Source organism: Microchirus variegatus (genome assembly GCF_963457635.1).
Source record: "Microchirus variegatus genome assembly, chromosome: 6".
Taxonomy (NCBI): domain Eukaryota; kingdom Metazoa; phylum Chordata; class Actinopteri; order Pleuronectiformes; family Soleidae; genus Microchirus; species Microchirus variegatus.
Genome location: NC_139807.1, coordinates 25,309,879 through 25,336,313, shown reverse-complemented (window position 1 = coordinate 25,336,313; position 26,435 = coordinate 25,309,879). Strand labels below are relative to the sequence as shown.

General features: G+C 38.9%; 1 protein-coding gene across 1 annotated transcript; it reads right to left on the bottom strand.

The window, feature by feature from the left end:
- Nucleotides 1–4,994: 4,994 nt before the first annotated feature.
- Nucleotides 4,995–17,635, bottom strand: slco4a1 (solute carrier organic anion transporter family, member 4A1; the record flags this gene model as incomplete). The annotated part of the gene is made up of 11 exons (XM_083890843.1): nucleotides 4,995–5,162; nucleotides 7,110–7,258; nucleotides 7,356–7,420; nucleotides 7,733–7,908; nucleotides 8,382–8,565; nucleotides 8,912–9,178; nucleotides 12,264–12,422; nucleotides 13,331–13,442; nucleotides 13,927–14,048; nucleotides 15,881–15,971; nucleotides 16,795–17,635. The coding sequence occupies 11 exons, from the start codon at nucleotides 17,633–17,635 to the stop codon at nucleotides 4,995–4,997; spliced, it is 2,334 nt and encodes a 777-aa protein (XP_083746969.1).
- Nucleotides 17,636–26,435: the final 8,800 nt, after the last annotated feature.

Genomic DNA, 26,435 nt, shown 5'->3' with positions numbered 1-26,435 from the left:
GCTGTGAGTGCCTTCACATAACCATTGTTTGTTTGAACTCTATGGTGAGTGGTTATTGCAGGCATGGACGGAGGATATAAACGTAAGACAATTGTGTTGTTCTTTCAGTTCCACTTCCTCTAAGCTGTTTCATTTTCACAGAATTTTAGTGGAAGTAGGACATTCTTTCTGAGAATTTCAGGTGACTAAAAAGGCCTCTTGATAAAATTGTTCAAGGCCAACTTTTGAAGCTGTTTGTGTTTAATATTTCAATAATGATGCCACACTGACTCTAGGGAGGAATGTTAGGATGAATCGAATATCTGAGGAACATCGTTTACAAATTTTTTTTTTGTTTCCAGTTTGGATTTGAGCTTCTCCAGGGAAATACATTCAAAACTCCTTTTTTGACGTAAACCTTGGCTATGTTTAATTGAAGACTCTAAATTGCACACGAAAATGTGGAAGGCTCTGTGACAAGGCTGGTGTCCATGGTGTACCATCTTGTCCAGTGTCGGCTCCCAGCAATTTTTGACTTTTCATGTTTCTATGGACTATGCTGTAGGGAGAGAATCATAGGGACAGACTGTTGGAAAATGACTGCTTATGTGCAAGGTAAAGCATTAAATCTATATATCTGTCTGCCTGTCTTTGTAATATAACTGTACAAAGGGGTTGCTTGACAGGCTTTAAACTTGGCAGGGGACTTACGAAATACACCAGTGTCTGCAGTACCAACTTTTGACATAGTGTGGATGAAAGAAATGCAGGAGATATTGGAAGAAATGCAACAGGAATCATGGGGATTGTTGTCCTGGGAAAGATTTGGCTGTAGCAAAAGGCAAAGAAAAGCCTTTCTCAGTACCTTGGGAAGTACGTACTTGAGAAGTACGACTGGAGTACACAAGTACTTCCTTGTTTTACTGTTTGAATGACAGGTGAGGCAAGTAGGTCGAGTTTATTCGACACAATGTTCAAGCCAGGAAGTCAGTCAGCGTGGCAAACAAATCAGGCAAGGAGACGACAGGCAGGGATCAAATCCAGGAAATCTGTCCACGATGCAAACAAATCCTACAAGGGGCAGGCGAACGGGAAGGTCTCAGGTCGAAGGCAGGTTCAGGCAATAATCAGTCAGAGAGAATATAACGCTGGACTACTAGGGTTTGAAGCTAGACGATATGGCAGAGGACGAGGGGAAATGGGCTGGTATATAAAGGGGGCAGAGTGATTAGCAGATGGAAGGCCTTTAATCACTTTTTAAGCCCACTACATACACAAGTGGCACTTGTTGAGATTTTCTGCTGTGTGTTCATAGATGATCTTCATACCTTGGCTGTAACCAATGGTTATTAGAGTTACCGTTGCCTTTCTATCATTGCATCAACAAACCTTGACATTTACACACCACGGACCTTGACATTGTGGCATGAAAACTATGAATATGAACACTATGAACAAATACTTTGGCAATTAATTAATTATATTCATAAATAAATAAATACAGTAATTACTTATATTCAGTAATTAACAACTTAATTAAAATTCAAGCATGTGCAATGTCATTTATTGTTCTTTTTATTTTATGTCTGGAGCAGCTGATGGAACAGTGGCTCCTGAAACATTGTGACTGACCACCATCTAGTGGTTATAAAAGGTGGTGAAAACGATTGGACTGTTTTATAGAGCAAGACAATACACTGTACTAGTGAAGACATGCCGGGCTTTTATACAGTTGATGTTTTAAAAATATATGTGTATGTCAACATACAGCCTTATCAAATTTGAATAATTAATAGTCAATAGTGCTTAAAAGTAAAATTCAGAAACATTCTCTACTCTTAGTGGTGGGAAAAGTCCAGTGGAGGAGTGATGTCCCGTCATCCTATTGCACTACCACCTACACATACTGGTCCATTTCCTATATTGGGGACCAATGTCCACGAATGTTGCTGTTCATTAGTCATATAATGTTAAGACATTTCCTGTTCATCGAACAAGCATATTTTTCATCAATTTGGTCAACAAAAATGTGCACAAACACAGCTGTTTAGCTACAGTGCTCTCTGTCTCCCGCTCCCTCCATCAGTGGTACTGCAGGTTCTAGAGCTGTCCCAAACGATTATTTTTAAATTTGCATAGTCTGCAAACAACATTGTTAGAAGAGTTAAGGGTAAAAAAATTCTCACACTTTTGGAGACTGTAGACGTGTTTTTTTTTGCTCTTTTTTCCTCGGTGCTCCCGCTACTGCTTGCCGCTGCCATTGTTATGAATTCTTCTTCTGTTTTAAACTCAGGCGTCTCCGCAAATGGCGACTAGCGTTCTAGTGCATATTTACTGCCACCACTGGACTGGAGTGAGAGTTCATCTAGTAGGTTGTTTGGAACGGGACTTCAACAGCAGCGTCAGACGCAGCGACAAAAGCGTCATAAAACCATATCTAACTTTAACAAACACAGACATGCTGCATACCCACAGAAAGGTCAGAAACTCAATAAAAGCTCATATAAACCATTCTTATGTTCACGAAACACAGTTAAAACACAGATGGATCAAACAGCAGGAGTGAAAAAAATGTTACAGCGCACACGTTGAAAAGCGGCACCGGAGCGTCAGCGTTATTAACAAAAAAACACGGGTTGACTGGACAGCCGAGAATCTACAGATTCCAGCGGTACTATTTTTCATCACTCTACGACCAAGATTCGCAGATCCAGCCCCAAAATAAGAGCAAAACAACAACTGACTTTCAAGAAATACAAGCAGAAATGTTGTCTTACCTTTGCTGTTTATCAAAACGAGTTATTTCCACCAGAACAAAACCACTTCTAATGAAGAACTACACTTTCCAGCATGCTTTTGTGACTATTACCGGTCTGATTGATCATTACAGAGCGACATTAGATCGTTCTGATTAGAGAGAGGCGAATGTCCGCACAAATGCACCATATGAATGTATGTCCTTTTGACTCGCTAATGAAGTGATTCACACGTATGATTTATACGTATGATTTATGTATAAATTTGACCTGTAACTGGAGTCTTATGTCCTAGCTGTGCAACCAAAAACACAAAAGCACCATAAAAGAAAGAGATTACCTTTGGTGATCTCTGTGTATGAAACAAGTGTCCTTGTCTCAGCTTACCTGGTGGAAGGGGCTCAGAACAGAGAGCCACTATCCATCTGCAACTCAACACCACCTCCACCCCTCTGTGCTACACAGTTACAATAAGTGTATACTGTCACAGAGTCACAGAGAAACACAGGGAGGGTCATAGGGAGTTGATCAGTTTAACCAGCATTGTGTGAACTGATTTGGATTGAACTAACTGCAGCTTTCAATTGGACCTGGACCCTGGTGTTATATAATACACTAATCGTGCAAAACTACTATATACACCCCCACTTTAAAAAGCTCACACTATCCCAATATATCCCCTATGCCTAACCATAGGAGTTCCAAAGAGGTAGTTTTAGAGTAAACTAGTAAAATGCTTAAACAGGTTTTGTGAAAGAGGAAACCAGTCTGGGGTTTTTGTTAAACTACGCATTTCTACATAGCCAACAAATGCCCCCATTCCATCAAAACTCTGAAGAAGCACCAGAGCTCTTGATATTAAACAGCAAAAAGTGCAAACAGAGTATAAATATGGAGTATATTATATGGAGTCCAAATATCACAGATCTTTGCTATGTAAATCAAATTGTGGTTATTTTGCTCTCTTTTTTGTTTTACCTATAAATATGGATGGGTATTGTCAGGGTTTTAGCAATTCTGGTTAATGATATACAATACTGCTTATTGGTACCAATATCTATTGATCTCTTTTGATAATTTGATGTTGAGAACGCTTGGAATGCAGAATTGTACGTCCTGGGTATGAATTTCACTGGTTGTATATACAAGGTTGCAAATGTCATAAATTACACATATCGACAGCCTGTGAAATCAGTTGTTTCCCCAAAGTCATTAAGGCTAACTGTGGCTGTTGCTTTACTGATGCGATCTGGGATTATTTTGAGCAAAGATTTCAATCTCGTAAGTGATGCAACGAGTGTCAGCTGATAGGATGATTCAGCTTTCCATCAGTGCTGCAGCTGGGAAGCTACACACAATACAAATAGAAATGATAGCCTTGCATAATATTAGCTTTCCAAAAGCAGTCAAACACGCTGCACTGCCTTCTGTTTATAGAGTGTTTTATTTGAAAGATATAGAAATATTATAGTCCTTGGTTTTTGCTAAATATAGCAAAATAAGTCCATATGCCATAAACCTAAATATAAAAAGTATTCAAACAGCTATCAAAATTACACATATGCTTAGCTATTTGAAAATGCAGTGCTTGGCTTACGATATTAAATTCTGTGACGTGAAAATGATTTGAATTCATTATGAGTGACTGGAGGTCTGGTACAGTGCAATAGACCATGGCTTTATCTCTAACTCCCAAACACGCTGATGTTTCTATGAGTGCGTTTACATGCACACTAAAAAAACTGATTATTATCGGGTTATTATAATTATCTGGTTATTCAAGTGTTCGTGTAAACGGAATAAACTGATTTTTTAATCATCGGTTTATTGCCGTTTTCGGTTTTTGAAAAACCTGTTTAACACACCTAGGTTTCTGTCAATAATCTAATTTCTTAGAGACATGTATACATCTTAAACGGTTTATTCCAATTACCCGATTATTGCCAGTAATCGGTTTTTTTTAAGTGTGCATGTAAACACACTCGCTGTGTGTGCTCACATCATACATACACCATATACAGTACAGTGGGTATCATCATCATCATCATCATCATCAAGGTTTTTAAAATATAAACTGTCTCTCTCTCTCACACACACACACACACACACACACACACACACACACACTGGAGGAATTTGTTACAAGACAGCAGCATGTTCAAACTCCTTTAGATGGTCTGTGCATTTCATTTTGCCTGTAAATGTGTGACTGCATTTGCACACTCAAGATCAGATCGGGTAGGGTGGGTTCTGACATCATCATTTGGCATGTGGGTTGACAATGACACCATCGTCCGGCAGGTCTTTGACGGGCAGGTCGTTCGTGTCTCCTGCTGCATGGTCAGGAGTCTCACAGCTGCTTTGAGGCATCACAGGAGGAGGCCTGTACAGGACGCTGGCTAACATGTAAAAGGCTATCGAAAAAATCTGAAACGGAAGGGGGGGGGGGGGGGGGGGGGACACTTTAGTCGAAGATGGAGGGAATACATTTCATGTGCAGATTAAGTGAACAGAAAACAGAGACACAGTGTGTTAATGATCACAATATATTAATTACAGTCATTTTTATGTCTGGACAATGGAAATGATTAGATTGTATAAGGGGGAAAAAGACTGACAACAGATGCAAGATAGTGAAATAATTACACTGTATGGTCCTTATAGCATTGCTAAAACAAACCAATCTAATGGCATTTTTCCATTATAGAGTTCTAGCACTACTTGGCTCTACTCGACTCTGCTGGCTTGAGTATCAGTCACGCTGTTTTCCACCAAACTAAACTGTTTTCTGGGTAAATCTCGGATCCATGCTGGCTCCGGTAGGTCTCCTGCAAGAAAACTTAAGTTTGGTGGTGGAAAAATCATGGTCTGGGGTTACATCCAGTATGGTGGTGTGTGAGAGATTGTGAGAGCACCACTACTTAATTCACTGTTATGCAACATATTTTTGTATTTGAAGTAAATTAATTATTATTTGTTTAATTTTCACATTACCCTCTATAGGCGACAAAACTTTTGTCTTGCCAAAATCAGACCTTTCTGTCTTCATTAAATGATCAAAATTTCTTCAGTGAAACAAATTTATTTTAGTGTAAGGTGATCCTCCTTGGTGGTAAGCGCTCTTGCCTTTGCAGCACAGATGAAACCAGGGACGGACTGGGACTAAAAAGCCGTTGTGATGATCCGCTTTATTTATTCATTTACTTATTGACAAAAAAGTCACACATCTATTGAAAGTAGATCTAGGTGTAATCTTGAGAGAAACAGCAGAGCGCCCCCTGGCAGCTGTCAGTGAGCTGCAGGTGAATCAGGAGGAGAGCGCAGCACCTTCTTTTCTTTTTTTCTATAGTCCATAGTTTTCTTTGTTTGATACGTCAGGTAATGATGGAGCTGTCCAAAATACCGACGCAGGATTAAAAAAATATTAATAACAAAAGGTCCTTTGGACCCGGGGAACAAGGATGTCCCTCGATCTCAGTTATCGCAGAACGTCAGCTGTACTTTCTGTTCAGTGGCTTCAAATTTCATTCTGCGCTTCCGTTGAGTCTGCTCTTTCTCCATGTTGACAACCCTTGACTAGCCCAAAATCATCATTTAAATAGGGCGCTCTAAACCACTTCTGCGCCTGTAGTCAATTGCTGTCGCAACTCGCGCACACAACTTAGCGCTGTCTATTTGGAATCTTAGTAAATCAGGCCCTAAGAATTTTGTCAGGGACTGTATGCAACACAAACACACAAACTAACGGAAAAAAACTATTGTTTTTGGTGTAAATGACTCATTGAAATCAGCTGAACGGGATTTGATACACAATCTCCAGGTTTTGGCATTGCTTTTGCTAAATTTACCAGACTCCTCTGTTAAATATTGAGATTTAAAAAATGTGCTTGCTAAATGTTGGAGATTAACGCATGTTTTCAGGATCTTTAAACCATTTTAACTTATCTACAGTTCGGCATTGGTCGATTTAATTCTTGTGTTGGACGTCACACTCATGACTCTTCCAGTGACAACACTCTTTGACATTCAATCAGTGGCCGCCAGTCTGTTGACGTCACATTTTTCCCTTGGAAGCTTGCCAGAGCAGCTACTAAACAAAGCACCAGGTACTATCTGTAATGGGAAAGCAAAACAACTGAGTTGAGTTGAGATTCAAGTCAAGTAGCGCTAGAACTGTTGAGTGAAAAGGCACCATAATGGTGGCCTAAGACTTTTTCACATCAGTACATCATAATAAGACATTTTCAAATCATATAAAATGTATACAGTGATATGATTTGGCACAGCCCTACTGGTGACATCATTTAAACATTTTAAATTATACACAACCCTACCTGTGCAAATATGTGACCAATATATGAAATAAAGTATTACCCTAAAAATTATGATAGCTGTGAAGCAGCGCCGGCTCATGGCTGAGTTCTCATAGAGATAACAGGAGCCAAGCTCACTTCTGTGATCTTGCCAGAGGATGCAGGATTTGTCAATTAGAGAGCCAAAAGCTATGGGTCCTGGAATAGTACCTGTGAAGAGGACAGCAACATGGGGTGGACAATATCATGTTTAGTGTGCACTTTTGGCTTTAAGATTTATTGAAAGACTTGAAAGAAGTTGGCTTACCAAGTAGGCGAAATAATATTGACTGGATACCAAGTGCAAAGGACTTCTGGCTGTCTGGCACACACCTGTATAGGACAGTGTTGGTCAGACAAGTGGAAATAATCTCAAATGTTAATGTTGCAGCATAAAATTGCACTATTAAGTTAGTTTCTCTCGCACTATTAAGTTAGTGTTGGAGTTATGATTGGGCGATATGGCCAAAAACATTATCATGATGGAAAATAACTCATTGTAATACCATATACAGCAGACTATGATGACCATAGGTGAAAAAAGTATGTGTTTGTGGTAAATGTAGTGCATTTGAAGGGAAGTGTGCATTGTCCAATGTTTGCTTCCACCACAATCCTCTCTTCAAACCCTTCAAAACAGTTCACCTGAGTGTTGCGATGACTGTTGGGATGCTACAAAGGAGTGCAAAGATGGCAGAAAGGAAAAAGAAGGAGAGGTAGACTGGCAGGATGTGGCAGGAGAAGTCACACATCCCCGCCAGGGCATAACCTCCCTCATTCCTGGATCCATTACCCACCAAACAGCTACAGCCAGAGTAAACCTATAAACACACAGATATGTTCATTGGCCATTTTGATGTGGCAAATGGTGAAAACAGGTGACAAAACATAGAAAATAAGAGAAACACAATATGTAAAATACAGGATCAACAGTGCAAAAGAGTTTAGGAGAATCTGCTAATGTTTCGTATCGTATCAGCTTTTTATCCATATGGAACTAGCGTTTTGAGAGCCCTAAAACCTTGTTTTTGAGAAACAGGTCCTATTGCAGGGGCATCAATAAACATTTAGTCTGGTCAAGAAGGGGACAAAAAAATTTAAATAATTCAGTAATGAGTGGGCAATATCATCATATCATAGTTATCATGGACAAACATGTATTGTTGTCTAATTTCCTCTGTTTTGTTGCTATGGAAATGGCCACCCTAATTCTACATGAAGTGAAGTAAGTTTCTGTTGTTCATCTGTTATGAAACATGTCTCTAAAGTGACTGGAGCATTGTGTGTACTGCACCTGTTTGCTGGGGGAGGATTTGGTTTGGTTAATGGAGGTGCAGCCAGCATAGCAGGGGGAGTAATACATCACACCATCTTCTCCACACACCGGGTTATACAGCTCTCTGGCACAATCACATTGTGTATTGCAGCCCACCGTCAGGTTCTGCTGTACAGGAGAAAAGCTGCGGACCTGAGAAGAGCTGTGGACATGCGAAGACAAAGAGATGGACAATAAGCGGACAATTTAATTCTCGTGTCTTAACAATAACAATAGCATTACTTCAGTTGGAAACACATGTTAAACACATGTTAAGTTAAATGGAAATGTGGTCATATAATTTGTAAACATAGTTTGACTTTACTAAATTATTCTGCGTTACAAAGAGTTTGGCTTTTATGTCAGTTGTAACTGGATAATAAATTGTAGCCTCATGTCTAAATATTTGAGGCTAATCCATAGGCAAATAATAATAACATCACCTAATCTGTGAGTCACAAATTCAAGATAGATGGAAAAACACTTCATGTCAAACAAAGATGATGCACCTGTTTTTGAGTTGTATCTTGCTGGGTTTGTCATACACATGTTCATACTTATCCAGCTGGTGTTGCTCCATCACACTGGCCTGGTATGACACCGTGACACCAGCCATCGCTACAGTGGGGCAGTGGATGAGTAACGGGAAGTTGAGGAGCAAACAGCATAGCGTACATATCAAGCAGAAATTGATGATTCCCCGACAGCGAAGGTTCAGTCTTTTCACAATGTAGCCTCCCAGAAAGGTGCCACTACATCCTGCTGGTATCACGATACTTCCTTGGGAGGGGAAGAAGAAAAAATACTCAAATGTCCTAGAGTTAGATGCGTGTGAGTGCCCATTTTAGACATTGGTCACAGTGTGCGCCTGAAAACATGGTGTAGTGTGAACAGTAACACAGAGAGACAGCACACGCCATGGTTGTAATCGGATTATTAAAGAGTTAAGACACTCTGATAATGGTGCTCCACTGCTGCCGTCACCCATCTACATAAAAGGGTGAAGGCAGAATTTTGATATGAAGGCTCCAGAGAAGCTCAGATTCTTCTAAAATGTTGTCAAGAATTCAATACCAAACTTGCTAGAACGTGATTAGAACTTCTCGCTCGTCCATTCAGAATCAGCTTTTTTCATGGAAGGAGGATCACCTTATGTGGATTTTGTATTCCCATTGCAGCCTCTGTGTGTGTTATTTGCTCAGTGGTATAGGCCATTTTCATTTGCACATAATACACATCCAACCATCCATTTTCTAACACTATCCTCCATAGGAGGGTCATGGGGGTGCTGTGCCAATCTCAGCTGAGTAAGTACCAAAATGCCCACTAGTAGTACTAGTAAGAGCCAAAATATGCACTATTAGCACTAGTAAGATGTTTTTGACCTTGTTAGTACTACTAGTGAGGCTCAAAATGTCTACTAGTAATTCTAGCGAACATTTTGACCCTTACTAGTGCTACTAGTAGACCAAAACATCTGTGATATCTGTGATATCAAGGTTTGATATCACAGATATCAAGCCATGATATGTTTGTGTATCAAACCTTGATATCACAGATATCAAACCTTGATATCAAAGGTCCACAAGTACTATGACTAGGAGAACTAGTAGTACTAGTAGCACTAGTGGTACAAATATAACATAAAATACTCACAAATAAACATAAAAACACAAAGAAACATAAATAAATTACCTAATCAATAACCCTTTTAATAAAAGAAATGCATTCATTAATTTTAATTTTATAATAATACAAAACAAGTTGACACATCTTCCGAAATGACTGCTGCTTAACACTCTGGTATTCAGTGCAGCCCACTAGTACCACTAGTGACACTAGTGGCTGCATGTTGCAACTTACATGTTCACAAGTAATGGTTAGAATGTCCACTAGTTACAAGTAGTGTGCCAATGTCAACTACTGCACCGTTTTGCCTCACTAGTAAGATGTAGTTGTCCTACTAGTGGGAAAAGTCTTACTAGTTGTATGTAGTCACGCACTTGTAGTGTGCAATTGCATACTAGTAGCGCGCTAGTCACGCACAAGTACTGTATTGTGTCATACTAGTACAGCCAAACTCCTTAAATGTTAGGTTCAGAGGCCCTCTAGTAACATAAACTTTCTCCGACTAGTTACACTAGTAAGACAACATTATCTGTCACTAGTAACACTAGTGAGTATTTTCGATGTTACTAGTGCCACTAGTAAGGTGGAAAAGTCCCCCACTAGAGCTACTTGTAGTACTAGTAGACATTTTGGCCCACACTAGTTGTACTATTAAGGTCACAAATGTCATACTAGTACTACTAGTGAACAGTTTCATGTAAGCTGCGCCATGAATCCACTAGTGTCATTGTTGCATTTCGTCAGGCCAACTTGCAGTGCTAGTGCGCAAAATGCAAATGAAGGTGGTGGGATAATGATATAATCCTGAGTCTTGGTTGGTCGGCACTGCTTAATCTGAATTAGAGAGCAAATAGGAAGCCTCAATGCATGTATTGGGCTCAATTGGGCTTCTTTCCTACCTTTCCATTAGCATTTTGTGCGACCAGTGTTACTAGTAAGAATTTTGGCTTCTACTAGTTCAACTAGTCAGCATTTTTGCCATTACTAGTATGGTCCAAAACTAGTGCAACCACTGGTTGCTCACCTTCTTACTAGTGGTACTATTAGACATTTTGAGCCTCACTAGTAGTACTAGTAAAGTCAAAAACATCTTACTAGTGCTACTAGTGGACATTTTGGCTCTTACTAGTACTACTAGTGGGCATTTTGGTACATATTAGTAGTACTAGTAATGTAAATCATACCTTACTAGTACTATTAGTGGGCATTTTGGTAATTACTAGTAGTATTAGTGAGGTAAAAATGCCTTACTACTGCTACTAGTGGGCATTTTGGCACTACTAGTATGGTTCAGGAGGCTACTAGTGCATGACACATGTCTACTAGTAGGGCCGAGTAGCGTTACTAGGGTAGCACAGTAGTTTACTAGTAAGGTTAGTAGGCCAAAAGTGGCACTAGTAGTGGAAAAAGTATTTAAAAGCAGTTCTACTAGTGTGCCAAATTGTCTTACTAGTGAGGACAAAAAGCTTACTAGAACATGGATCTTAAGTCTGATTTCAAGGATATTGAATAAAGTCTCAAGTGGCTTGCCATAAGGCCTGAAATTATCTTGTTACAAAGACCAGCAACCGCCACTGCTCCAGAAGCATGGCTACTTCTGAGTAGTAGCCCGTCTAGAGGAAATCATAAGTCAGTTTGCTCATTTAAGGGCCACTTTTGCTGAAGATGTGTGTCTGACTTTGTCCGGATGTCCAAAATGACAGTTTGGAGACTTCAAACAGCAACTTGATTGTGAAGTTAATATCAAGACGGATACTCCACAGATTGATTCTTTCAGTTCAGGCTGCCTTCTACTTTCTTCAAACTGACTCCAATGAGGTCTTTAAAAGGGACTACAAATCTTCCAGAGATAATGTGACAGATTTTATATTATATTTCTAGCTAGTGAGAGTAATGCAGGGTCCACAGTGTGCTGAGCTTAGATGAGCAGCTATGAAGTGCATTCAAGAAACCGTTGTAATTGTCAATATTTTCTAATTTTGTCATGAATATTAACTGACATTGTTTTTTTTCCCATCTTTTGAAACTGTCTGGTTCAGTAACAAGTTATGGTTGGAGGGCATTGATTTGCATGGACAATTAGCTACAGGTTTGGGTCATCAGATGAAAAAAAGAAAAGGCAGAACGCAGTACATGCCAAATGGAGTTGCTGTTTGAGCTGTTGCACATACTTCAACCCCTGAGTCTGAGGAACATTACATAATGACATGGGAAATGTCTTTTATTGGCCACTTACCAAACAGTGTAGCAGCTTTTGATGCACTGAGACTGAACTGTGACTGAAAGATTTTTGGACTGAAGGTCGCCATTCCACTGGCAATTGTAGCTTCAGTCGCCGAAGCCAAACACAGGAAGAGGAAAGTGGGGTTCTTTAAGAGTAGCAGCACCGATCTGATGGAACCAGGGAGGGAGAGTGTTAGGATCTGTTAATAAACCTTCCCTCTTGTTTTCCTTTTCCCTTGTCCCTCTTGTTCTATGACTGTATGCTTTGTTTCCGTATCAGTGCATTTGTGGGACTGTCTGTCTTTTTCCTTGCAGACGGAGCGGAGAGTTTCCTTTGTTCTGTTTCCTACCACTACCTCCAACTCACCTGCCGTACCTCCTTCAATTTCTCCTGATTTTGCCTCAACCCTAGAGAACTTTTTTTTGTGTTATTTTAAACCCATTTTGTGGACGGTTCTTCCCGATTTATATTTTTTGATTTGTTAAAATACCCTTTTTTTAATAACTTTGACTGTATATGTTTGTCTGCAATTTTGGGTAACAATCTTGCCTGGCGGTAGCCTAACAGAAAGATAGACAAACCCACGCGTAAATTGGGCTAAAAGTATCACACAAGAAATATCACACCCTGGTACCTATTCTTCTCCTCTGGGAACATCTGGAAAAGAAAATATTTAGGAGTAATTAATAATATAGAGATGGACAGTATATAGTTGTATCATTATTATCATGTAACTCATGTAATCTGACATAGAACGAGATCTATGCATGTAATAAACCAGAATAAACCTGGCACAATATAGGTTCACAGATATTTGTTGACATGAAATAGTACATAAATTAGGGTTCCACTCGACGGTGATGCTATTGTTCAAGTGTAAGTGTAGATCACACTAAATACTTGACTGTTTAACCTGTAGAAGCTATTTATTTTTTTAAATTGTTTACATGTTTCACATTTTCTGGATGAATTCCAATAAAGTGATTGAGAGATAATACAATATGTAGCCCCTTGCCTCCATGCTCTGCATATTCACGTAAAGATTCTGCATATTTGTAAGAATATGGTCCACCACCTTGGCATATCTTTGAGAGTTTTCCCAAATTGTGGGTCTAAATCTGTGGTGTGGCTTCCATGTTTAAGCTGGTGGGCCTCAGACACCCGCATGGCCAGATGCTCCTGAGAGCCTGCAGAAAGAGACAGAGTAAAGGTAAATGTGTTCAAATTGGACAATCCATAATATCTTTATTTAACCTGCTGAAATATTTTTTCTGCTATTTTTATCTGTTGACTTGAGATTATTATCGATTTCCATCAGACATAAACAACATTTATGGGCTGCTTGTGTGCCCAGAGCATACAGTATTTATGTTCCTAAAGCATATGAAGCTATTTCATTCTTCACTGTTTCAATAAACCCAGAACAATTATGTAGCATAAATATCATACTATTGAAAACTGTGTCAGCCGTTGTCAGTGTCAAGTGTCTGCTCCCTGACTAATAAAGCAAAACAACAATGTCCAGTTGGGAAAAGCTGTGCAGTGGAAGATAATGACAATATAACATCATGAATATGTAAGTATCTTATACAACCAAGCTTCAAAGGACCAACACAACCCTAGATTTTCCTGGGTGTTTGTGTGTTTTCATGCAAAAGAAACCATTGTTACCTGGTAGCTGTTGGGGGAAACCCAGAATGGGGAATGCTATGAGTGCAGTTGCTGCTCCTGCTGCAAGGAAGCCAATCCACCAGGCACCGACCCACAGTGGGTCCTCCGGAGTTACCTGTGTCCTGTGATAACCCACAATACCATGTTCTGTTTTATTTATTTGCAGTTGACAGTTTTACCAGCAAATTTTACAAGTGTATTTTGATTGGGAATGGCAACGGTATTTTACAAACTTGCCTTTCTACGTTTAATTGATTATTCCAAATCTAACTCCTGGGTTTCTCCAGGTACTTCTCTTTGGACATTATTCTGTTTGGACATGTTCTTATACTGGTCTACATTCTGTTTTCTTAATGTTGCTTTTTAAGTTTTACTGCCTCTCGTAGGGAGAGAGTTCAATAAGCTCAGTAATGGCAAGTTTTTAGTGAATCAGACTTTCATCACTTTTACTAGCAATTGCACAGGGTTTTGTAGTTAGTAAATATTTACATTTACCCGAACGGTGGTTTAAGTCTAATACAAATTAGCTAGCTGTCGGCAGAATGAAACACAAAGAGAATCTTGGCTAATTTCGAGATGATGTCACTACAGGAGGAGGAGCCTGTCACCCGCAAAATGGCTCTGAGAGACAGAGACCACCGTTTACTTTCCAAACATGACCAAATAATCAAAGTGATCGATTTAGTAGCAATAGAGCCATCACTTCAAATTTGTATTTAATTGACATTGCCATTGCCTAAGAATAAACATGTCGAGCTGCCACACATTCAGTCACTGTTTACATTTTGTTCTGCATGATGATTGTGTAGCCAGCTTTACTAGTGGTTTAATAATGACTCATTCTGCCTTCGCATGCTATCGGAAAGATGATACTTCCCATTTGTGAAATCGGAATTATGAGTATGTTACATTCAAGTGCTTTTGTTGGAGTGAAATTAAAAATGGCTGACACATGGTTCACCCTTACCTGTAAAACTATTTTTAAATTGTTAACAGGAGGAGGATGAAGCAAAACATGAACAGTGAGTAGCCTGAAATATTCAGCAGTATAGTATTTTAAAAAGACACAAAAATATAATTATAATGAAGGAATTATTTACGACATAAGGAGGCTTTCATGTGCATTTTGCACATCGGGAACTCGTATTTACCATCATTCCGTATGTAGCACATGAAGGCAGCATAAATCTTGAATTTAGTTGAGACTTGGACAACAAATTGGTTTCATTCCAGTGGGAATTTGATTCATGAGTTCCCAAGTGGACACAACATCTGACATTTCAAGAGTAAGACACGATTTGTCACGAATGGTAAATAATTCCTTTATTATGAGGTAGATGATAAAGAGGGCCCCTCCTCTTTATCATCTACCTCCTTCCCTTTGGCAATATCTTCCGCAAATGTAATATCCATTTCCACTGCTTCGTGGATGACACCAAGCTCTATTTATCCAGTTCACAAAATTCTACACTCCCTCCTCTCTCTCTCACAAACTGCTTATCTGAAATAAATTCCTGGTCCTAATTAAATAGTGATAAAACAGAAACCCTCCTTATTGGCACCAAATCCACATTAACAAAAGTTGAGAGTTTTCCCGTCACCATTGACAACTCCTCCATTTCCCCCTCCCCTCAGGTTAAGAGTCTGGAGTCTGCACACTATCACACTATCTGTGTTGGGCAGATGAGTGAATCTGAATCAGGCTGCAGTGTTGACACAAGTGAACAGTTTTGATTTGCTTCCCTTCCTGACCAAGGGATTGAGGGGTCCAAGGCCACACAATGGATATCAAAACACCAGCTCGTCCTATCGAGCTAATGCTTATTGTCTTCGTTATTTGCATTAAACACACTTTCAGGCTAATATGCATGTCTATAAATGCAAATAAACATTTCATAAGAATGCATTCAATTAAGAATACATACAAATTTGAAGGACGTTTGCCACGACTCACATGACGTTGGTATGTGTAAAGATGCTGAGAGTGTATCCTCCCAGCATGTAGCCTGCAGCCGGACCCACAATGCTGGCAGTGTAGAAGATCCCTGGAAACAAACCATGGGTGTGTCAGTACAGTGACTGTTTACTTCCCTTTTCCTGTTGAAGAAGTTGAAAAGGCCCCATTGTTCCGTGCTGATTTTCAGAAATGTTTCATGAGATAAAAAGGGAGCTTGAATCAATCCTTTAGATTGGGGCTTCTCAAAGTGGGGCACAGGGGGCCACAGTTGTCCCACCAAAGGATTAGATTTAAAGAAAAGACCACATTTGTTTGCTCAAATTAGCACTGTCTGTGCATATTTATCACATTTTGCGATAAAATGGTCCTTAATATTATTATTACACATGACTTAATTTTCTTAACCTGTGAGTGAGAATGTTAATGTATTAATATTCTGCCTCTGTTTGGTCTTTATAAATATAAATAATCAAACCTTATTTGTATGTCGTCCATCTGAAAAAATCTGAGGACTGATGGAGCATGTATGTGTATACATGCAGCAGAGCAGGGACAAGGGTTGTTTATCCTGAACAACCAGGTTTTTTGAGCAGTACAATTCCCTTTGCTTCTTCCTGTATTCAGTCGTACACTGACCTATGTGAAGCTTTCTTAGTTTACTAGCGCAATGTTGCTGTTGCCTCCGTCTGTCTTGACTTAACACTGAGAAACAGAGAGTGAAGTTTGTGTGGAGTTGTTTCTAAGCTTCATCAGCAAGATGTGAACTAATTTGACAATGGTTTATTTTAGTATATATAGTTTATTTTTTCAATGGAGATTATTTTAGTTGTGCACTACTGTTACAACATTCATTTTAAGAAACAAAACTAAGAAGGTATTTTTGATAACTTTTCTACTTCAATTGTACTCACCTAAATACACAGGTGCATAGCTGGACTGGACATTCTCATCTAGGTATGTGACTCCTAGAGTGTAGAGAGGCGTACCTCCCACACCAAGCAGAAACTGGCTCAGCATGAACACAAAGCGATAATTGGACAATCCCACTCCCTTCGTCTCCTGGGGCAGGCTGGTACTGTTGGCAGAGCACAGTTCTGTTTGCTCGGGCTGACTGACCTGGTAAGGAGGTGTGGTGAAATGAGGCAAGATGAACATTATGGAACCCACAGCCATGATCAGTAATCCCCATCCCAGCCAGCGAGGCTTGTGCCCTGTCCCGCCAAAGTAAGTGACAAAGGCCAGGCAGACGCAGCAGGCAATGTCGTAGCAGCTGACGATAAGGCCCGAGTCATGGCTGCTCAGGTCAAAACGCCTCTCAATAGTGGTGACCACAGTGCTGCTCAGGCCAGAGACTATCAGGCCCTGGAGGAAAGCGTTCACACAAAGAAAGAACAGTACCCAGCGAGGAGTATTGAAAAATTGAAGAGCTTTGGGTTTTAGAGTCCCCCAGCCATAAAACTCATCCGAGTCAGAAGAGTGTGGTTTCGTTCCCTTGAGAGTCTCTGAACTGGGTTTCACTTTTTCCCACTGGTCAGGAAGTGTGGAAGCCACAGTATAAATATGAGTCTGAATGGGTCCATCACCTCTGAGGCTGCTGGGGCTTGTGGGGCCCAAGCCTATTGGGCTGCCGATGTGGGAGTCCACAGGACTAGGACTACCTAGAGACAGACCTCCAATAGAAGGGGACTCTTGTAGGTCCAGGAGCTCCTGCTTGGAGCTGAAAGAGGCATCAGCATTGAGCAAGACTGGCATTGCCCCTTTGAGGGCACTGTGGGAGTCCTGTGGAGCAGAGGGTCGGCAAACGTGGGAGACAGAGTGATATGAGGACCACACTTATCTATTCCTAGCGTGTGTTGTGTTCTCCATGTGCCCACAGTGCTGTGTGTTTCTGAAAGCTCTTCTGATGATTGTCATTATCTGTGCAAAGGCTGTACGAATCCCAAGGGCTGCTTAATACTGACGTAGAAAAAGAGAAAAGACAGAGAGATTACATGAATTATCTCATTAACTCATTTGATTACTTTCAGTTGTGACATGAATGGATGATGCATATTAATTAGAATGAACTGCAAAATTAATGGCACTGCACATTTCTGATGACAGCAGCATATTGATTCAATGTTCCATGAATTTACTCTCCCAAAAAAATAAAATATGTTTTGTCAGAATTATCATGTATTCCATTCAAATTACATGAGTTACCTGACAACTAATTTTGCCAGTAAATACCTGTAATTTATTCATAATTCAATATCTTATTGTAGAATGTTTTTACAATTAATATTTAAAGCACACTGTGATTACTGATAATCCAAAATGTATCAACACTACATTAGATCTTCAGCTGTTAAATAAAACATGAGTCAGTGCTGCAACAAAACAAAACATTTATTAAGAATCAATACAGTGAAAGATGGGTTTTCCTTAAGCAGATATACAAAACACAGAGAAGTTCAACATTGTTACCTAAAATGAAGGATCACTCCTTTTAAATTAAACAGTAGGTCACCAGTTAGTTAACATCATCTATACAGTGTACACAATTGACTCTAGCTGTGTAAATTTAAATATGTGGTTGTGTTGAATGAGACTGCGGATTATAAATGTTTTACCGAAAAACATATTTCACCCATTTACAGAATACTTTTCTTCAAAAGCATTAACAACCCTTTAAACAGAATATCTGAGGCACAACAAATGATCCATATTCATAATCAATGCCATATTTTAGTACGCATCATCCCGCTCATAAAAAAAATACAAAAAAAAGATAAATAAGACAGACTGAAATAAAACTATTGCTGCATAGCCACTCATTGTAACTCAAAGTCAAACATGTAAAATGTAAAAACGAACCATATTGAAACCACTTTTGTCGATGCCATCGTCCCTTTTGTTTCCAACAGGCTTAGAGTCATTCAAAGTTATTATTATTCTTTTTAGAAGTGTAGAGACATGAGGGCTGACAGTTGTTGTTCTTCTCGTGTACTTCTTAAACTGTTCCACTTTGTTGTCTTCATTCCAGGGGTTGGGTTGATCCCGATTAAGCATCTGAAGTCACAAAATCAGACAAAGAGACACTTAATGAAATACAATGTTTACAAGAGACAGCAAAACTCATCAAGTTGTGGAGACAATCTTATCAGTTTTCCAAATATGCAAAACTGTAAAACAAAAAAATGTCCATGCAAACTGAAGCAGAAAAGTGGCTTTGCAATGCAATACAATGGAAATGCAGGAAGCTGAATAGAAGTAGGGCTGCAACTAACGATTATTTTAATAATCGATTAATTGGTCGATTATTTTTTCGATTAATCGATGAATCGGTTAAAAAAAAGAAACATTTGTAATTGCCACATCTTTATTCAAAAATGGAACATTTCAAATTCACAGTGCAGACTAAAGTGTAAAAACAACTGGTTATTGCTCCAACGTCTCTGAGCTATCAAAAGTAATATTAAATGATTTAAAAAAAAATCAAAACTTACTAGACTAACACAAAAAAAACATACAATGTATGATATACATACATTTACAGGTTAAAGTAAACGTGTATTTCTTTAATAGTAATTTAAGTATATTTAATATGTTGATTTTGACCCTGTCTGACAGCCTAAGCTGTAAGTGCTTATACACACACTCTAGACTCTCTAGCTTGCTGCTCTGTGGTGTGTGTATGACACACTCGCGATGTGTTGAGCTTGCAGTCGGGGCTTTCTCTCTTCATTCAGTATCGGGGTCTCTCGTCCCAACTATTTCGCTGTGAAAGCGTCGCCACAAATGCATTGTTTTCTTTTCGTTCAGCGTGCCCTCCTCTACTCCGCCGCACGTCACCTTTTCCCAGCGGTTTGAGACGCACATAAAAGTTATATTAGAAAATATTAGAAATATGTTTCAACTTTTCAGCGCAAGACGCGGAGTCGCACCGTTCATTCATTAATGTCAAACTAGCACGGACAACTATGCAGGTGGACGGGGCTATTGTACTTAGCTAATGTTAGCTTAACGTAAACAGTTTTTCGCTAGCTAGCATTTGCAAAAACGGCACAGCCTGAGTCCCATACCCGTATATTCCACATAAAACACGACTAAGAAATACAGTCACTCATACAAAAAAAGAAACATTATTCTTCCCAAATTGCTGGTTGTGCAGCTTCCTCATGGAGCTCATGTTGCCTTACATTGTCCCTGTAGGCAACACAGACATGTCTAAATTACACGCCAAGTTAAAATAGAGACATTTAGAATGGGGCGCAGAGTAACTAAATACATTTAACGTTCGTGGCATTTTAACTACGCATGGGATTACTTGTTTGAAAAATATTCTTCAGCTAACTTTACTTTTAAATGTGCAAACCAGGCTGATACACGGTCAAATTACATTGCATGAAGTTGCAACTTGAATCACATTTTAATTTTGTAGGCTAATAATGTCTTACTTACACTTTATTGAGTGGATGGATGTCGGTTGCACTCCCCTGCATCCGCCATTAAGTCCTCTGTCAAGTCGTCTTTTCAAATTCAAACTGCCTTCTAATACTAACAGTGTTTAACTGTAATACAAATCGTTTACAGTCAGAACCAAGTGAAAACATAACCATCCTGTAATTTTACAACGTGATACTGTGAAAAATACTTGCAATTACTGTAATTATATTTTACCCGTATTGCATTGCAATATACAGTAACACTTTGTAAAATGTTAGAAAAAGAAACTGCTGTATTTTTTTACTGTAGAAATTACAGAAAATTGTTAGTGTATTGAACATTTGCAAAAAAATCATGATTAAGAAAAAAATGATAATTTGATAGCCCTAATATAATAATACTAACGTTTAAATAAGAAACATAGGAAAACAGATCACAAGCTTAAAATTGAGCTTTGAGAAGACATTTCTTCTGAAAATCTACTTATGATTATAATATTATGTATGAAGATTCTGTAGTTTGAATATGTTAAAACAAAAAATTAGACACAAATAATAGAAAAAAAACATACTTCAAATCACTTTAATAAACACATTATTAATAAATCATTAAATACACACATACACCCTAATTCAAAAGTAAATACACATATTCATTAATCAGTAATGTGGCCTTGGTGAACTTGAAAACCTCAATAAAGGTTTGATGTTTTATTGATAGTAGTAATATAAACAATAAAGGACAAGAGAAACAACTGATATTGTGTCCTGCTGTCACTTAACCTGTTGCTGATGTATTTAATTATCCCTTCACCACTACAACAGTTGAGAGAAAGGATTCTGGGGCTCATTCTATTTAAGCTTGTTCTAATTGCACAACATAGCACGTACACGTACATGCACACACACACACACACACACACACACACACACACACACACACACACACACACACACACACACACACACATTCTTGTACTTGCTGCATACTGGGGACCGGGTAAAAGTGCTGACAAAGTGAGGACCAGCATTTCCACTTTACGAATCAACACAATTACAAAATATCTACTTCATGAATGACATCAGTAAAGAACTACTGGGTGCAGTACCATAAAATGTCTGCAGGTGGAGCCCCAGAGCAAACCGTGTGTGAAACACCAGGGCTGGAAAAAATATTGGTATTGCTAAATACTTGGGTTTATGATATTGGTATTGATAAATACTTGGGTTTATGATATTGGTATCAATAAATACTTTGGTTAATGATATTGGTATTGATAAATACTTGGGTTTATGATATTGGTATCAATAAATACTTTGGTTTATGATATTGTTATTGATAAATACTTGGGTTTATGATATTGGTATCAATAAATACTTTGGTTTAGGATATTCGTATTGATAAATGCTTGGTTTTATGATATTGATATTGATAAATACTTGGGTTTGTGATATTGGTGATAAATACTTGGGTTTATGACATTTGTATTGATAAATACTTGGGTTTATGATATTGGTATTGATAAATACTTGGGTGTGTGATATTGGTATTGATAAATACTTGGGTTTATGATATTGGTATTGATAAATACTTGGGTTTATGATATTGGTATCAATAAATACTTTGGTTAATGATATTGGTATTGATAAATACTTGGATTTATGATATTGGTATTGATAAATACTTGGGCTGGAAAACGGGTTTTGAGGACCTCTCTCAGATCATAGGATGTTAACAATCTAAGGAAGTGATTTCAATGAAAACAAAGTGAGGACCGGCCAAAATGTCCTCACTTCGTAAAAATGACCTCACTTTGTTGGTTAAAAACCCTCACTGGTCCTCAGTATGCCGCAAGTACAAGCACACACACACACACACACACACACACACACACACACACAGAAGGGCAATGAAGCGTGTCAAGTATCCAGTGTCCAGCAAGCACAGATACAGATAACACTTTCCATTACAACTGCCATAAAGCATGTGCAGAAGAAACAGTACAATAATGTTTCTTTTTATTCATTAGTGCAAGCCGAAATTTCAGTAAACTAACTTATATTTTATTCAATCTATCACAAGAGGTAGAGTATTGTTTTCTTTCACAGTTCCGCCATAAGGTTTATTTTTACAGCTCAATATTTGCAAAGCATAAGTGTGTTTCATATAAATGCTCCTGTGGTTAACTTTACTAAACAAATCAGTAGCAGTCATGCCGGGATACATAATATTTGTCTTTCACGATGGTGTCTCCACAGCTTAAGTTGTATTGAGAGAAAAAACACTGTAGGTGTACATGGAAACCAGATCCAGACATATTTATTGTTTGACGACTGCAGACTGTGATCTAGTCTTCCCAGTAGTATTGAACTTGAAACTATGCTATTGTACTCCAAGATTCCTGGTCATACTCTCTGCATGTGAGCCATACCAGGACTCTTCTCTGTATAAGCATACAATTCATATAACTAATTAAGAATAACAGGCACATTGAGTTAATTATCCAAAGGTCATTGAAACAGTAGCCCCTGGGCTAGTAGTAGTTTATATACCAGAATAATGTAATAGAGAAAAACAAACCTTTAACAACTAGCGATTCCAGTTCATAAGTGCCTATACAAACACAAACACACTGATTGAGTCACCTACCTCTATTCACACAGATGACAATGAAGAGGTGTGGTGACATTTATGAGTTGCTGCCCGATGGATGAAATCAGGTGGCAATAGCATGGGGGAAAGATGGAGAAGCCGAGAAGCCTGTCTTCTTATAGCATAGAGCTGAGGCTCACACACGCCTCTTCAGTGAAAACCTGCATACAGCCTTAGGGGAGGGAGGAGATCATATCAACTTGTTAACAATGCACCATGGTGAGGTAATACCTTTCCATCTCACTTTTTAAAAAGAAAGAACCAAAACAGCTTATGAAAAGACATGAATAGAAAAGTTCTCACTTTTTTTTTTTGTCTTATTTCATTGCGATCCAATTTACATTTTGCCTTTTAATGTCTATTTTCAAAGTGTCTTATTTTGGTGTTCACTCAAGAAATTTATTTGTCTTGGACAGGCGAGTCTTTCCTGTTTTCTGATGCACAAAGACTTTAGAGGCATCGAGGGGAAGTCTCTCATGTGGTTAACACACACAACAACAACTTTGATGCAGTCAAATCATCAACAAAGACAACTGCGTTTGCACACACCAGTGTGAGATGTAGGCGTAAAGTCTATATTTTTGCTTCAAAAAAACATAGTCCTGAATTACACTGAAGCCCAGGTGCGATTGGACTGAGTCAGCTGTGAGAAAATGTGAATGTTTATGCTCATGTATTTCCAGGAACTAGTCCTTTGAATGTCAACTTTGAAAAGCACTCATCGCTAAATTAAGCAACAGTGCCATTGTGCATTTGGCCTCATTCCCTCTGAGAAAGTTTTGAGGCAGCTTTATCACAACAACATTTAATGACTGATTGTTCAGAGAGGATAATCTGAGATCTCCCCCCACTATTTTTGGACTATTTTGAACTTGCTAACCCACATATAGGCCATGAGGTTAGCATCTTCACTGATCTCACAATTCTACGGAGCCCCTAAAGGGAGATGGAGAAAAAAAAAAAAATGTTTCGGGTGCTCACCAGATACTTTCGCATGCTCACCTGATACTGTTAGAGGCTAAGCTAAGCTAACCAACTTGTGTGTGCATGCGTGTGACGTCAGTGAGTGAAACAGGAAGTTTTAGACACAACCTGACTGTGACGTAGAGAGCAAGTAGAGTCCCAGGCTAAAATAGAGCCGAACTAACTCCTGTAGCTACTGTCATTTTCACACAGAAACATAAACCGAAATGACTGCAGTGGATGATCTCACGGACATCATGTCCGCATGCAATTACTTTCTGATGAGCACGAGAAAGTATTGTTAACAACGCCAATCCGGCAGTTCCCCGAACCGTAGTATTGGGGCCGCTAACTCCTTAGCTTGGGTTAGCTCGTTTGGCAACAACACAACAACTGTGGGACTCCGTCTGCGTTGAACACGACACTTTATTTCAGTACTGCAGGGTGATGCACAGCCTCTCTGGGTACAATGAGACTCTCTCATAAAGGGGGGAACATAACCAAGCAACAGTATGAAGCGTGTCAGTCTCTCGCTGTGGCTCTCCAACATAAACAACAACACGGCGCACACATACTTCCTGTTTCACTCACTGACGTCACACGCACGCACATACATAGACATAGTTGGTGAGCTTAGCTTAGCCTCTAACAGTATCTGGTGAGCACTCGAAAGTATCAGGTAAGCACTCGAAAGTATCAGGTGAGCACCCGAAAGTATCAAGTGAGCACTCGAAAGTATCAGGTGAGCACCCGAAACGTTTTTTTTTTCTCCATGTCCTTCAGATGTGCAACATCTAAAACATGCACAGAAGGGGTCCCCAAGGACCAGGATTGAAAACAGTGCTTTAGGTGCTTTCCCGCACGGCTTGCCTCGGCTCAGCATGGCAAGGCTTGACTCTACTCTACATTTGGTATGGTTTTCCATAACTATAATACTTCCTCATGTGGGTGGAGTCTTTATAGCACGGCTGCATGAAACTGCCGTGACTTTGTTTCATATGCAACTTAACTCGAGCAAGTAAGAGGGAACACATAACTCCAATTTTCGCCTCCCTTCACTGGCTGCCTGAGCATTTTTGTGCCATATTCTTTCTGATGAAAGAAAGAATATGGTAAGGTAAGGTAAGGTAAGGTAAGGTATAAAATGTGCTTGAGAGAATTTGATAACTAGTTCAATGACCCAAGCAATGAAATGAAGATTATTAGTTTTATTGTGAACGACTATTCGGCATCCATAAGTATAGTTCATTTTAACTGACATGACATAAGCAAATGAAAATGTTATAAAACAGCAGAGAAATGTATGACAGCAACTGATACATGTCCAAAAGCATTTGCAATCTGTTCAGAGGAAGGAGAAATTGCTACTATGATGTGTACAAATGACTAAATGTTGTGGAGGTTGAACTAATAGTTGATGATGATAATGTGTATTATGATCACACCAAAGTGACTGAGAAAAACTCTAAATAACTAAGTAAAGTACAGATACATAAAGTATTTGTATGTTGTTACATTACACTGTCGACCATGATAGTTCCACATTCAGTTCACTCCCTTTACTCCCTGTTGAATTAATTCCTCAGTCGTGTGAGCTTCTCTCTCTTTTCTCTATTTCTCTAAGTAGGAAAATGCCTGCTGACAGTTGTGCAATTTTGTCAACTTGTAGCAGCATCACAGTGGTATCACAGCGACTCTTCCCTCTGACTGAGGTTTCAGATTCTTAGCAACTGACTCAACAGTATCTGTGAGTATGCGGGAGAAAAAAACTCTGCTTAATGGAGACACAAACTCAAGCTAACAAGCTTAACCGTGCTGCCTCCTGGTGGTGGTGAAACAGCAAATAATGACAGATGGTGTTTACATTTTAGACACAGTTACTCTCGACGGTGCTGCGTGTGTTTCACACAATTTCACTGTTGCACTTGTGGTTTTGCCTTCACAGTGTGTGTTTTTATATTTGATTACTGGGTGGGAATCACACGGTACCTCACAATATGATATGGAATACCTGGCCCATGATACCAATAATATCACAACACATTTATTCTGTGATAATCATATAGTGATATATTACAATATCTGTCTAACTGAAGAAAACAACATGGCTGTGAAAAGTTAAAAGTATTTCTCAGTTTATTTGCAACACAGAGAACAAAGTGATTAATATGAGAAGCCGAGAAATAATTCAGTCTCAGCGCTCACGTTACATCATAGTCGCTCACAAACAGTACTATAGTCACGTACATTTACTATCATACTCTCTCACAAACAGTTCTTTAGTCACATACATTTACTATCATACTCTCTCACAAACAGTTCTTTAGTCACATACATTTACTATCATACTCTCTCACAAACACTACTATAGTCACATACATTTACTATCATACTCTCTCACAAACAGTTCTTTAGTCACATACATTTACTATCATAATGTCTCACAAACAGTACTATTAGTCACGTACATTACTATTATACTCTCTCACAAACAGTATAGTTACGTACA